Genomic DNA, 14,193 nt, shown 5'->3' with positions numbered 1-14,193 from the left:
GCAAAGGCACTCAAATACAAGTTTTGGGAAAAGTTTATTCTTCCACTGTGTATGGCTAAATTTCAGCTACTATTGCCTTCAATTTATTACTCACTGTTTGCATTACCTTATGGTCTGGGAGTCCTGGAAGAGAATCTCATTAAGCCAAACACTGAATGCACACAGGACAAAGACAGACTCAGATCCAAAGAGCTTACAGTTCAGCACCTTTAGGAGAATTACTTTAATTAAGAAAATGCAAAGGAAAGAAAGAGAAAATAACTAACTATAGCCAGATTTTTTCAACCAAGAGGCCTGAAATACAGAGCTTAAACCCAGATTTAGTCTCATAAATAAAAATTATATACCTAAAGGTGCCAGAAATGTAAGTTCATACTGAAGGCCTTGTAAGCTCTCTGACTTAAAAACTCATGAATGCAAAGAGAATCAGACTCGCAGCCAAGAACACAGACTGACGCTCAAACTCTATTCTTAAAACAAGTCTTCAGCCTTTCCTCCACCTAGCTAAGGCACACATTAAAGTTAAGTGTTGGCCTAGATTTCAACCCAAGTTCCATCAGTTCCATGAATTTACATTCGAGTCTCAACATCGCTGCATAGAAGCTGCTGATGACTTTCCTCTTTAATCATCAGTGCTAGTCCTCTGTGTGTATGTTTGCACATATACATGGAGGGGGGAGAAGGGATGAATCTCCAATGTCGAAAAAATCAGCTGAATACTGCACTCCCACACTGAGTTTGGCATACGAAAATCATAGGCTTTTCACAACCCTCAGTTATATTATTCATGCAGAATGCACTCAGCTTTCTATTGTTCCTGCTCTCATTGTTTATAAATGAGTCTTTGCTTCATCTGGGGATGGAAGTTCCTTTAAGTTTCCCTTAGTAAAAGTACTTCTGTAATGAGGTGCAGTGCTAGTGCTCAGAGGGTTAAAGAAGTATCAGGAAATGTTTGTGCTTCTGGAAAAAACAATTTTCTTTCTTTATTGAAGGAAAAATGAACAACTGGAGCTGGTTGATTTGTTTTGGCCAATCTGATAAACAAGTTCCTAATTGCTTCCTAAAATGTTTCAGAAAATAATTAAGTTCTTCATTTTGTTCTCTGTTACCGCAACATTTGCAGAAGAAATTTCCAGATATGTTAAGACTCCTGCTTTTACACCCCACTTAAATATTCCCAGCACTAGCACATTAAAAAAATGACCCTGAAACACGGTCTTCAAATATTGTGCACGGCATAAATACTATTTCTCATGACAGGACATGAATTACAACAGAAACTGCCAGTCCCTTCTGTTATGGCCAATACAGCTGCAGAAAAACATATAACCTCTTTGTCTAGCAATATTGTGAATTTCATGATTTAGCTTGTTCGACAGTTCAGGCTGTCATCATTAATCCTGGTGATCGTGCAAGATTCTGACGCATTCCCCCAGTTTAAAGTTTTTTCAATCCAATTTAAGTTAGTCAATGGATTGACTTACAAAAGAGAAAAAGTAAGTTAATCACATGACAACTGAATTGCTTTTGGCTTCAGAGGACATCCTTCTGGTTTGGGTCTAATACCACACCGCTTTAAAGGCAGGTGGGACTGTGTCTTTTACTTCTCCATTTGTGGTACACATTCTGTTTTTAAAGTTCAAAGGACTTCTTTTGTGCTTTCAGATCCAAGGGGAACAACAGGCAGGCTGTCACCTGACATACTCAAACCAGAAAAATGGAGTCAAATCCACACATTCATCCGTATTTTGGAGTGAAAAGAAACTTCTGTTTTGAACTAAGGACTCAAGAAAGCAACAGTTTGCCAGTTAATGGAAATACATTTACACTTAACTAATGTTAAGCAAAGAAACAATTCTATCTATTTCAAAAGCCATCTCCTATCTACTTGCAAATATCAATGGACTTTATGAAATTGATGTGTTTTGTCTTTTTAATATCAACCCCTAACATATTAACTCTTAAGAGAAGATGAATGAAACCACCTTCAAGAGGAATATCTTTAAGCCAACATTCTCCATCTTTGGTGGGTTCTCCTAACACTCTGGACTGCCTTCATCCACCCTTTCCTCTTCTCACCTGCTTTTCTCTCTCTGGCCAGATTCTGATTTTTATCACACCAGTACAAACTCTGGGTAACTTCACTCAACTCCAGGGAAATATATTTCTGGATTTACACCTGCCTAGCCAGCAGAAAAATGTAAATTGAGCTGAACAGTATTTAGTTCACTCACAAAAGGCATTTTTTCCTTTTAATTTATGAAAAAAAAAAAAAATCTAGATTCTATTGCTCATACACATCTTCAGTAGTATCGCATTCCTCAACAGACTATTGAAAAAAGCTACTTACAGACTTTTTTCACTCAAAACATACAAGCAGAATTCAGTCTGCAATTAGTAATGGATAGAACAACAAGTATTTCTTTCAACAAAGATAAGCACTATAGGTCATTTGAAGGAGTGGTAGCAGTGCAGTATTTCAATTGGTTTTAAAACAACAGTTATTTTTTTATATAGTTGCAGTTTAAGTGCTAGGTTTTGCCTAAGAAGAAAGAAAAACGATTGCAAACGTTCCTGTTACTGCTACGTTCCAATCAGTTTTAGAGGAGCGAAAGACGATAGATGGAAACGACCCCATGTAACAGTGGAGAGTAAATAACTTACAAATCTGGAAACTCGTCTGTATGTGCAACGAGGACTAACACTGAGCGGAACACATACAAGGAAAAAAGTGCCTTGAAAGAAGCTTGGGTTGTTTTTAATTTAAATCCATGCCTATTCAAAACAGTCATATCTGCATTTCTAAGAGCAAGCAAAATCACTATGCATTTACCATACTAAATGCCTTTTTCATCAACTAACAAAACAGAACAGATACAAATGAACCAATCAGGGCTTTCCAGTGAGCTATCAGTGTTAGAAAAGCTACTCTGCACATTCCAGTTGAGTCACCACAGAGAAGTAGGAAAAAAAAGGGAAAAAAAAAAAGGGGGGAAATAAATTACTGTGTGCAACTCCATCTGCAAACTGCTTCTCCCGCACTGGTATGTAATAAAATGTGTTGCTAAGATACAAGCTGCTAAAGAAGTTCATTAAAGGACACTTTAAACAAAGCTGCCAGACTCTTTTCCCTTTAAAGACTGCTTATTTGGTTCTGTCCCTTGTGTTTATAATTAGATCCTCTATATGAGAGATTGTGCTCCATTCAAGCCCACTCAGCAAAGAATGTTAATAAAATAACGTAAATAAGGCACTGGCTTAGGTTGTACATATTTATGGGCTACGGAGCTGTTGATAGACATACATGTGGATTTCACTGGTATTTTTAAATGTAAAATGAAGCTTTTCCAAGTAGCTTCTCCCCAAGCTGGACAGCAGAAACGTCAGCTTCTGCATCCAGCACTCTAACCTAACTTTTAGAAAATACTTTCAGACACAGAAAACTGGCTTCTTGCCTAAAGTTTGGAGTTTCTGAGACGCTTCCATGTAAGCTTTTATGTGTCAGCCTTTGTTATCTACACTGGAATAAAGGCCAAGATTGTTTATGTGTTTCACCTGGCAATCTTCATCTTTTTTCTATCTGTATATAAGTTCCTAGATGTATGTTAACAATTTGCAGAATTCCATTGATCTTAATATATTAATGACACAAGTAAGCCTATTTTGTCACATTTCATTGCCAGGAAAGATCTGTTATCGAAGAGGCCTTCATCTGACCTTGTATAAAATACTTTTAGTCTCCGTAATAACATTTTCATGGCAGGTGTATTTTGGCTTTTGTTTTGGTTGAAGGGAGAAGAATGGGTAAGGCGCACTTCGCATTCACTCATTGTGGTGAAGTTATATCTAAAGAAATAATTTCGGCATTTTATCTGTTCGGCACTTAATAACACGTGAGATGCATAAATCACAGATGAGAGTTAGTATCAGCGATTATATAGGAGATGTTACTTATCACTTTGTAACCTGCATCTCATATTAAATTCTCTATCACAGTCCCCTGTATGTATATATTTTTAATTACATTTTCAGGCTCATTTACATGCGCATATTGGCTTTCTGCCTGAATGATATCAAAGGGAAAGACCTTATGCTCACACCCAACCACACACACAAGCACATTTATACACAGAGACGCTCAAGTCTGTACGTTTCTGAGAATGGAAGCTTCTCTCGTCTTTCTCATTCTTAGAAAAGCTTCAGTTCACCAATAAATCTTTAGGCAATCTTAGCTGATTCAAAACGCTTCAGAAAAACGGAAAATTACAGAAAATGCAGGTTAATCTCTGCTGCATGACAAAAGTATCAATGATTCTCACTTGACTCATGTTAATCAAAATTTAATAGACATTTTCATTTTCCATAACCTTGTAAGACTTGTCATCAATAGCTGAGTTTGCGCAGAAAGGCTATTCCATTCCTTCTCTCCGGATAAGAGGTAAGCTACATTACAAAGTACCAACACAATCAAGTTAAATCAATGTGGAAAGGAAAACGACCTATACACTATATAGATTTAACTTCTGTTTCAAGACCAATTGTATGCTTCTCTTGATTAAATGTAAGCAATCAGACAAACTTTCAGGTGAATGCACTGTTCTTGCCACAGCTTCAATGCCCAGGATCTAAGGACTAAAGTCCAACTCTGAAAATAAGATTGCCTCTCAAAAACTCAACACCACCCATCATATCTACCGAGTTCCCAGATACTTGTTTGGATTTTACTGCAGCCACAGTTAGGGCCAGTTCTCTGGTTTACTGTCATTCAGTCAAAAGGATCATTTTGTAGTTTAAACTCAGACATATATTTAACTCCTCCATGGGTTAAAAAAATAAAATACATCCTCCTATTTTTCCACTGTCTCTGTATCTTAACCAGAAGGGTCTGCCTGCACACGTGCAAAAAAGCCCTGTGGTACGTATTAGATTTCAATAGATGCTTACTATTGGCAGTTGCAGGTTGTAGCTAGAACTAAGCCGCATCAGCAATTTCATATGACACTCTGGAAATTGCTACTACATAACAATAAGTAGCTGATTCAAAAAAGCGGGGGGGGGGCGGGGGGGACAAAGCATGTTTAAGGAAGTACATTTTGGCTCAAGAAGAACATTTCCAAATAAAAAGTAGTACCACCTTAAGTTTAAAAAAAAAAAAATATACATGCATTTATATATATGCATATAAGGGAAGTGTGTTTAAGGTGGTTCAACGACGAGGATTTGATAGATCAAATATGAGTCTGTTAGGTTGAAATAACTGTCTACTTTAACAGCAGAAAGAAAAATTTGCATTTCAATTAGTCCAATTCTTTTTTTGTTCTTCTTTGTTCTTATCTTAAACTTGCAGTCCATTTTCATACTTTCCTTACCTCCAACTACTCTGCATGTACAAATTGCCCTCTTTGACATCGTAACCACATATACACCATTTACCACGGCCTTGTCTTATTGATTTGCAAACTTCTACCCTTTAACTCTATTGATTAGAAATTCTGTTGATGCTTCAGATTTTGTTTTGGGGGGTGGAAGGGAGAGGGAGATATCATTTTATAATCAAGTACAAAAATACTGCACATTTTATCTTTGATCACAAAGAGAAAGGCATAGAGGGAAAGTTAAAAGTAACTCTGTATTAACGTGCCTTTATATGCCTTCACGCTTTCAACTTCAAAATCAAATCTGGAATGAGACGAGAAGGGATTTTCTCTACTTGAACATACCACAAGTGTTTAGAGTGATGCAGTATCCTATTTGAAATGTGACTTTAAATCACCATTCAAACCCCCTTCTCTAGCATCATGCTATGAAAAGAAGACATTTAGAGACATATTCCCCTTCTCTTCCACAAGCAGAATGAGTACATGGACCAGATCCTGAAACAAGATGAACTGGTACGACCTGACACGATACACTGTTCTGGATGAGCTGCACACGTGGCATGAACCAGTGGAGAATTTGTTCCATTAAACCAGAGATCTAGACAAAGACTTCTGGAGAAGCATCACCTGTAACTGTCCAAGTGTCTACTAAAAAATCAAGCCAAATTCTAACTCCAAGAAGTAGAGTTTCTATACAGAAGCAAAGTTTCTTTGAAAGGGTCTCCCTACCAAAGTATCACACTTGAGCAAATACCTGTTTGCTGCAAGTATAAATTAGATATTTTACAATGAGTAACAGGTAGCAAGCACCATCAGTGTAAAACTAGAAGCGAAATAAAAAGGTATTGTTGGCATAATTCCCTTTTCTGAATAGACAAAGACATTGTAAAGAAAAAATTGCTAAATCACTGGGATAATCATCATAGCCAGCTCCTCTAATGAGGCATCATGGGATTACTGGAGTTATTATAAGAGTCATCTTATTGAAGAAATTCAAAGTTAATTGAAATCAATTGTACTGTTCTGACAGCAGGTGTTTTAAGTGGCTAAAATATCAAAGTGAACTCTTTAAAATGGTTAGAATGAATGCAACGTTCACTTTTCAACTCTTAGCCCTGCCAAGTGATATACTGTATAAGTACAGAAAAGTGTACAGTCAAAGGAAAACGATGGAATGAAATAGTATTTCACATGCCCGTCAGGCTGCTACCAAAGAAAAGCTGGTTCTAACCCCCTCCCACATTTTCATTACAGATATACAATTTCATGAATCTTGTAAGGGCAACATAATGGAAGGCAGAAAGCCTCAAGTCCACATATTCCATTGTGTGTTGCCTCTGTGAAAACATCCTTTATTACCCTTTTTCCTCAATATGAACAGGGAATCTCAATATAGTATTACTGAAAACACAAACAGAATGCTAGGATTGCCATTATGCAAACTATATTCCCAAGTTTCTCCTCCAAGGAGCTGAAGGTAAATTCTTCCCTAGTTTTGTCACTTTTTCTACAGATGGCAAAGCAACCAATAAATTACTAGGCGATTCTCGAAAAAGAAAAAGGAATTGAAGCTTTCTGAATTACAATCCAGAACTAATCTTTACTTTGATTCAGTAAGTGCATTTGATTCTGCAGTTGTTCAGGTTTCCCAGCAAAGTCAGTGGGACCTCAGCGTGTGAAAGAACTGCAAAGTCAAGCTCATCCTTAATACCTGTTATCTTTGTGTTTAAAGACTCAACACAGTGATTGAAAAGTTTAATACTAGAACTGAGAGCTCGTCACCCTCTCTCCCTCGACTTCAGTGAGTGCTCACTAAGGTCCTTCGAACCAAATTCTGCTGGAATGAACACACATAGAGGCAATTCTTGCCACAACAAATGGGGATGCTGTGTGTACCTTGGGACAGAGTTTGACATGAGGTTCAACTTGATTTGGAAATGTCTTTCAGGTTTTACCTCAGTTTTCACTGAAGCTTATAACCCTTATTATACTTCAACAATTTTGAAAGTACTTGGCTGTATGAAATACTGAGCTTTGGCAAATGTCAATAATTTCCCCTTTAACATGTGTAAACAATGCTGCCATTTCCAGGCACAGCTCAGCATGAGTTTCAACAACCAAAAAAAAAAACCCCACTTCCTCCTTTTCCCAAAAACAAAGATACAACATCAGTAAAACTAGACATCTTGAACTAAATTGTTTCGAACAACTTGCATAAGAACTGTACTTAAATTTTAAGAAGTCTAACGCTTTCCACAAACAGGCTTTGCTGGTGATCACCACAGGCAAAATACATCCAGCGATTTAATTTCAGATATACTATCCAAAAATACAAACTGGCAATAACACAGGCCGGGAGAGTCTGCCTGAAACTAATGTTGATTTTCTGCATAGATAGTAAATTATGGTAAAGAAATGAGGCAGTGCACAAGTGAATGGCATATACATAATGTCTTTCAGGAAGACATATTTTTATTACTGCGCTCCAGGACAGGCTGTCTGAATTCAGAGTTCATCGCAGTTGAAAATATAGTAGCCCACACATGCTCATTGTTAATTTTTAAGACCTGGCTTAGCACCTAATACTTATGCCAGTAACAAGTAACTTCCAACTGGAGGTTAAAGGTTTGTTTATTTGTTTATCTTTACCTATTAATTAATAAGAGACAACTTTCTAAAATTAAAAGACCCTTAATGACTCTTTAAGGACATAAAGAAAGCAAGAAACACATGCAGCAGAGCACCTCTGGTGTGCTTTTAAGGCCAATGCTGGCTCTTATGATAGCTCTTTTATTTACATATAAATGCTTGTTGCTTGACAATTTAGATAAAAATGTTACCGCTGCTCTGCATGTGCTGTAGATTGAAGGTGTAAAACCACTGGACCAACTAATGGAGTCTTCACACATCATATCTTGTTAAAGAAGAGGTAACCCACTCTCAAATGCTATCACAATTAATCAAAACTATAGTATATGAAAGACACACTTGTAACAAAAGTCTAACTTTTGACTGAGTTGGATGCCAAATTAAGTATTGATTGGAGCTGCATCATTTCAGTAATGAAAATTATGCCTCTACAGTATTTATTTGACAACAATGAGAAAATATTAAAACTACATTTAATTCCATATTTCTCTAAACCACCATCATAAAAGAAACATCGATGACTGGTCAGGGATCCTTAATTAGGTTGCAACTTAAAATCCAACTGTGCATAAAAGTCTACTTTATACATTCAATTCGTGCACCAAAAGTTGAGTTTGTCATTCAGTTCTTTCTGTCTTTATTTGTAACTTCCGAGAAAAGGAAATATTGCTGCAAATGCCAATAGCTACAATGGAAAACTGATGAATAGGGGTACTGAAAGACAACACGCACTCCTGCTATATTTCTAACAGATGTGGATGATGTGATCATCCATTCATTTTACTGTCTGTTTCATCATCCACATGTGCAGTTTAATTGAAATGCAATTTTAGCATCTTTTGTATTCAGTGCATGCACAATCAAAGGTATACATTATTGAATTATGAATTAGTTGTGCCTAAACAAATCTTCGGGGGGGGGGGGGGGGGGGCTAAGGAGGGAAGGAATGTAGACACATATGTAAAAATAACCTCCCTACTTACACTGCCTACCTAAGTTTACACATCAGTGTTTTGGTACAGCCACAAAAGTCAGAGCTTGAAACCACTAAACTGCTCCAACATTAGCCTATCTATTGTCTCAGCAGCCTTCAGTGCACTTTCTTCATGCCCTCAAGGACCAATAGTTCATTTATAAGACATTACCTAAGGAGCAACTACTAATTATAGCAAGTCTGCAAAGTTACACGATGGTTTTGTGACTTGGTCAAAGGCTAAGACCTCCAAACTCATTTCATTTGTGACCCAACAAAGATTTCAGTGTAGACCTCCAGAGGTGGCAGTCTGGAGCAAGAGGATACCACATCACTGGCTAGTCTCTTATTTATAAGGTCTTGTTGCACTAGGACATTTAAATCAGTAAAAGAAATCTATGTTTTTGCCTAAAAATAGTAGGTTTCCTGCTAGGCCAAATTTGCTCTTTACAGAATTTTAGTATTTTATGTTTAATTACTTCATAGTTTATAGATTTATTTAAAAGATTATGAGAAAGGTAAATCATAAATATATGACAATTGTTTACTAGTTAGTTTGGATTATACATAAATATGTTGTGCAACCTTAGCAAAAACCTTTTTCTCTGAGCTGAATCAGAACGTTCAAACTGTATTTTCAAAAGTGTCTCTGCCTTATCTAAATTCCAACATGACACATAATAAATAGCTTCTCATTTACTATCATCATAAAAATTTAAACAGCCTTGAAATAGTTGCTACAATACAGGGGAAAATGATCAAATGTATGTTCTAAATACCCACTTAGAACAGTATAACTATTTCCATATTGAAGAAAGAACACATAAAGATGCATTGTTGCAGTAAAGGCTGTTACCTTGTTTAAAAAAAAAAATCTTCTACTCAGTATAGTAGTATTAGAGTCAACAACTTGCTGTTTTACACTGCAAAAAAAGGACTAACAGCCCTTAGCTATCATGTAGTGTCAGATTTGCTTTAAAAAAGAAAGTATCTGATTTGATTCTATACAGTGATTAAACATCTTTGTGCTCTGCTGAGTAGGGTATTCTATCCCCTCCCCCCTCCAAAAATGGCATCAAAGCAATCAAAATGGTAATGTTCAGCATGAATGGGGCCCCATCCCCCACCTTCAAACTCTGCAGACTTTTCTCCATGTTAGAAGAAACCAACACCCCTTCCTCACAAAATGGAAGCTTCCACTACCAAATTGAGAGTGCTGACAAATTCTGATTACAATAAACTGGAGGAAAAGGGTGGCATATAATCACCATCACCTATGGGCACAGATTATATATGCACGGATCACTTTTCAACTTTAACCGCAACTCCAACAAAAGAAAAAGAAAAAACAAAAAAAAAAAAAGAAGAAGAAGAAGAAGGGGGGAAAAAAAGGGGGTGGAATGGCACACACGTGTCCCCGTCCCCTCTCCCCTCTGCCCCGGCGGTCCCTCGCCGGGAGGGAGGCGGCGGCTCCGCGGCCGGCAGCCCGCCGCCCCGCGGGCGCTGTCCCCGGCCCCGGTGCTGAAAGGGCTGCTGCATTCCGGAGGAACCGCGCTCGCTCCCGCCGCCGGCGGGGCCGGGAGCCGAGGGACGGGGAGGGGAGGGGAGGGGAGCTCAGCACAGCCGCGCCGGCCCCCCGGGGGGGTGGGGGGTGGGGGGGCAGAGGGCACTCGGGGAGGGTGGAGAGGGAAAGTTCACCTCGAGGGGGGGGAGCAGCTCGAGCAGCCGGCAGATCTCCCGCTGGCTTTGTCAACTGCCCTCCCCGCACTGGAAGTCCTGGAAGTGGGGACAGGGCGGCCGGGGGGGGGGGGCGGGGTGCGGACAGTTCGGTGAGTGCGAGTGTGGGGGCGTGAGCGCGAGCCCGGCGGCGCGGCCGCTGTCCGCGGTGCTGAGCGCCCCCCGCCCCCCGCCGCGCCCGGCAACTTTCCTCCCGGGGGGTGGGGAGCGGGGAGCGGGTCACGGGCGGAGCAGCGGGGCCGGGGGTCACTCGGCACAAAAAGAGAGATGAGAAAGTTTGGGGAGGGCAAGGGGCAGAGGGAGGGGGAGGGAGGGAGGAAGGTTTCTGGTTTGTTTTGTTCCCCTCCTCCGTTTTTTTTTTTGGTTTGCTGGGGTTTTTTTCCCCCCTCCAGCAGCTGAAACAGGTTAATCTGTTTTTATTCGTATTTTTGGAAGGGGGAAAAAAGTGAAAGTGCCTAAGTGAACTCGAATCAAAAGCTAACACGTCAGATCAGACCAAGGGAAGAGAAAGGCAAGTGGGGAGGGAAAAAAAAAAAAAAAAAAAAAAAGAAAAGAAGAAGAAAAGAAATAAAATAAAGTGATCAATAAAAATCAGTTTGGTAATCAAATCCAGAAATGGCTCCGAACTGGGCTCCAGCCTCCTCCCTCCCAACTCCTGCTCTGCACATTACACGGAAGTGCACAAAGTAGCCCAAGACAGGAGAATTTTCCATATTCCTAAAACATGTCGACCAACTCAAAATGGACGCCTCATTTTTTTTTTTTTTTTACGTTTTAACTACTGCTTATCTTTTTACTACTAGTACTAAAATCATCCTTTCCCCCAGCAAGACATCCGAGAATCCGACCTCATTTTGAAACCATGCATTTTCTTACTTTACGCTTAGGAAAATGGATGTTATATTCTCTGCTGTCGGTATTTTTCAGCTAACGCAGACACTTTTCGGATGTTTAGAAAGTGCATCGTAAAAACAAGAAGAAAAACCAAACACAACTGAATCGATCTGTTCCTTACTTGTTTCTCATTAAGAGCTGCTATTCTTGATTGCCTTTCATGGATTTGTTTCTTAAGATCCCCGTTCTGCAAAAACGGCAATAAGATGCATATTAAAGGCAAAGTGTAAACTAACCCCTGTAATGAATAAACTTGCGATCTAGAAATTGTTCAAAGGCAAAACCGTTCCACCAAAGCCGTACGAAAGCATGCACACACAAAACACCCTCCTTAGTAAGAAAGCTCAGTGCAGACTACAAAATGAGATCTCTTACTGATAAAGTTTCTCATCCTGCTGTCCCAGCACAACTGCGCTTATTACAGCAGGGATAAAATACTGAAGAAGAGAAAAAAAAGGATCTGCATTTACCTGTGGATCTTGCTTCATCTGTGCAACTAGTTTCTATAAAAAAAAAAAAAATCACCCCCAAAAAAGGAGGAATTAGAAACTGTTTCAAGTTTAATGGATTTTTTTAAATGTATGTATGTGTGTGGACGGGGGAGGGAGGGGGGTAAGGAACAAAGAGGCAAGTAAACACTGCGAGTCAGTTTCAAGCAAAGCTCATAAATATTCAAGTCTCGTCCTAATCTCTCCAACACACACACACACACACTCGCACACACTCGCTCACACTCACGCACACGCATACACACACACACACACTCTCTCACACAAGCACCGACCGCAACGTTAACTCCGCATCTCCACAACGCACACACAAAAATAATAATAAAAAAAAAAAAAAAAGAACTCAGCCAAACAAGCCGCAAAACTACTTTGGCGAAGTGCTCGCCATTGCCGCGGGGGGCCGGGGGGGGGCCCGCGGGGGGCCCCCGCCGCGGCCCCGGCCTCCCCCGCCGCCCCGGCCCTGGCCCCGGCCCCGCTCTCCCCCCCCTCCCCTGATCGATAGACCCTGCGACAAGAAGCAAAGGCTACTTGATAAGCATGCAACACTGGCTCCCTTCCGATCCTCCTCTCCCTCTAAAAAGCACCGGGGATAGAAGAGCATTTTTTATTTGCTTATTATTTTATTGTTTTTACCTGATGACATTGGATTTCCACTTTTAACGCCTCTTGCAAGCTGTGTAGCTCCATCCCTGCAACTTGCCAGGCACTTTCCTGCCACTTTCAGATCCGAATGAAGTTTTTTTGTTTGTTTGTTTGGTTTGGTTTTTGGTTTGGTTTTGTTTGGCTTGCTTTTTTTTTTTTCCTCTCTTTCTTTTCTCTTTCTTTTTTTTTTTTTTTTTGCTTTTTTTTTTTTTCTCTCTCGCTTTTTGCAACCGACCCGCCAGCCAGCCAGGCAGCCACCCCTCCCTCCACGGAAAAAAAAAAAAAAAGAAGAAAAAAAAAAAAAAAGGAATTTAAAAAAAAGGAAGGAAAGAAAGAAAGGCCAGGAAAAATTGAAAAAAAAAAAAGAAAAAGAAATGTCAATAACAATAAGAATAATATTTTAAAAAAGCGACAACAACAATCGAAAGAAACAACTACTCAGTCTGCAAAGCAAGTTCTTTGCCTCTTTGCTGGGGACACAGACTCATCACTCACTTTCCGCCAAAGTAGGGGGGGTCCCTCCCCCCGCGCCCCCGCCCGCGCGCCCCCCGCGCCCCCCCCTCCGCCACCCCCGCTCCGCCCCGCAGCCGTTCCGCCGCCTCCCGCCGCCCCGCCGCCCCCGCCAATGGGGACGGCAAGGGCTGAAAACGGGAGGGACTATATTTCCTCGGAGTGCGCGCCTTGATTTCACTTTGCCTGGGGAAAAAGTTGTGCCTCGGCTGTCAATGCTAATTCGGCGGTGCCCGGATGGAGCGGGGGGGGGGGGGGGGGGGCGGCGGAGAGGGGAGGGGAGGAGCGGGCTGAGTGAAGGCTTGCGGCCCGCGCATGCGCCCTGCCCCGGCCGCCGCCGCGGTACGCGAGAGAACAACAAAGTGCCGGCGCGCGCGCGCGGACAGGCGCGCTCCCCGGCGCGAGGGCCCGCGGGGAGAGGGGCGGGGCGAGGGCGGTGGCGCGGGGCGGGACGGAGCGGAGCGAGCCTCCTCCCCCTCCCCCCCGCCGCCCCCATATTCCCCCATCGCCTCAGGGCCGCTGCCGCCGTCGGGGCAGGGAATTCTCCGTGGCGGGGCATCACGGCTTTCCGCCCCCGCCGGGGGCTGCCTTGGGACGGGGGAAGGGACCCCCCCTCCCTCCCCCCGCCAGCTTGGCAAGAGACAGGTCCCAGCGGCTGAGGTGGAAGTTTCTTCTAGTCGTGTCCATCCCCCCAATTTCTCCGCGTACTCCCACCCTGCTTCTCCCCGCTCTCTGCTCCCATTGATGAATCTCCTCTCCCCACGCCTGCCAGCACGGATTAGCTGCCCACCGGAGAGCCAGCGAAGCCGAACCTCACCCTGTCCCGCCACAGGCCGGTGGCGCCTCCCGCTGCCGGGACCGGGTCCGCCCGGAGAGCCGTCGGCGGGGGCTCCGAGGGACC

At 41.7% G+C, this 14,193-nt stretch overlaps 1 protein-coding gene across 2 annotated transcripts in view; it reads right to left on the bottom strand.

Moving 5' to 3' along the window:
- The window catches only part of PHF21B (PHD finger protein 21B), a 166,923-nt gene extending 154,096 nt beyond the window's left edge, over positions 1-12,827 (bottom strand). For both annotated transcript variants that reach the window (XM_086610512.1, XM_086610513.1), the window contains exons 1-3: positions 12,774-12,827; positions 12,102-12,134; positions 11,753-11,818 (exon numbers count right to left, since the gene is read on the bottom strand). In XM_086610512.1, coding sequence (XP_086466638.1) covers positions 11,753-11,818; positions 12,102-12,134; positions 12,774-12,827 — 153 coding nt within the window. The remainder of the gene's footprint in view (positions 1-11,752; positions 11,819-12,101; positions 12,135-12,773) is intronic.
- Between the last annotated feature and the right edge of the window lie 1,366 nt (positions 12,828-14,193).

This window comes from Tauraco erythrolophus, chromosome 4 (assembly GCF_009769465.1).
Source record: "Tauraco erythrolophus isolate bTauEry1 chromosome 4, bTauEry1.pri, whole genome shotgun sequence".
Classification (NCBI taxonomy): Eukaryota; Metazoa; Chordata; class Aves; order Musophagiformes; family Musophagidae; genus Tauraco; species Tauraco erythrolophus.
This window is presented reverse-complemented; position numbering and strand designations above follow the sequence as displayed.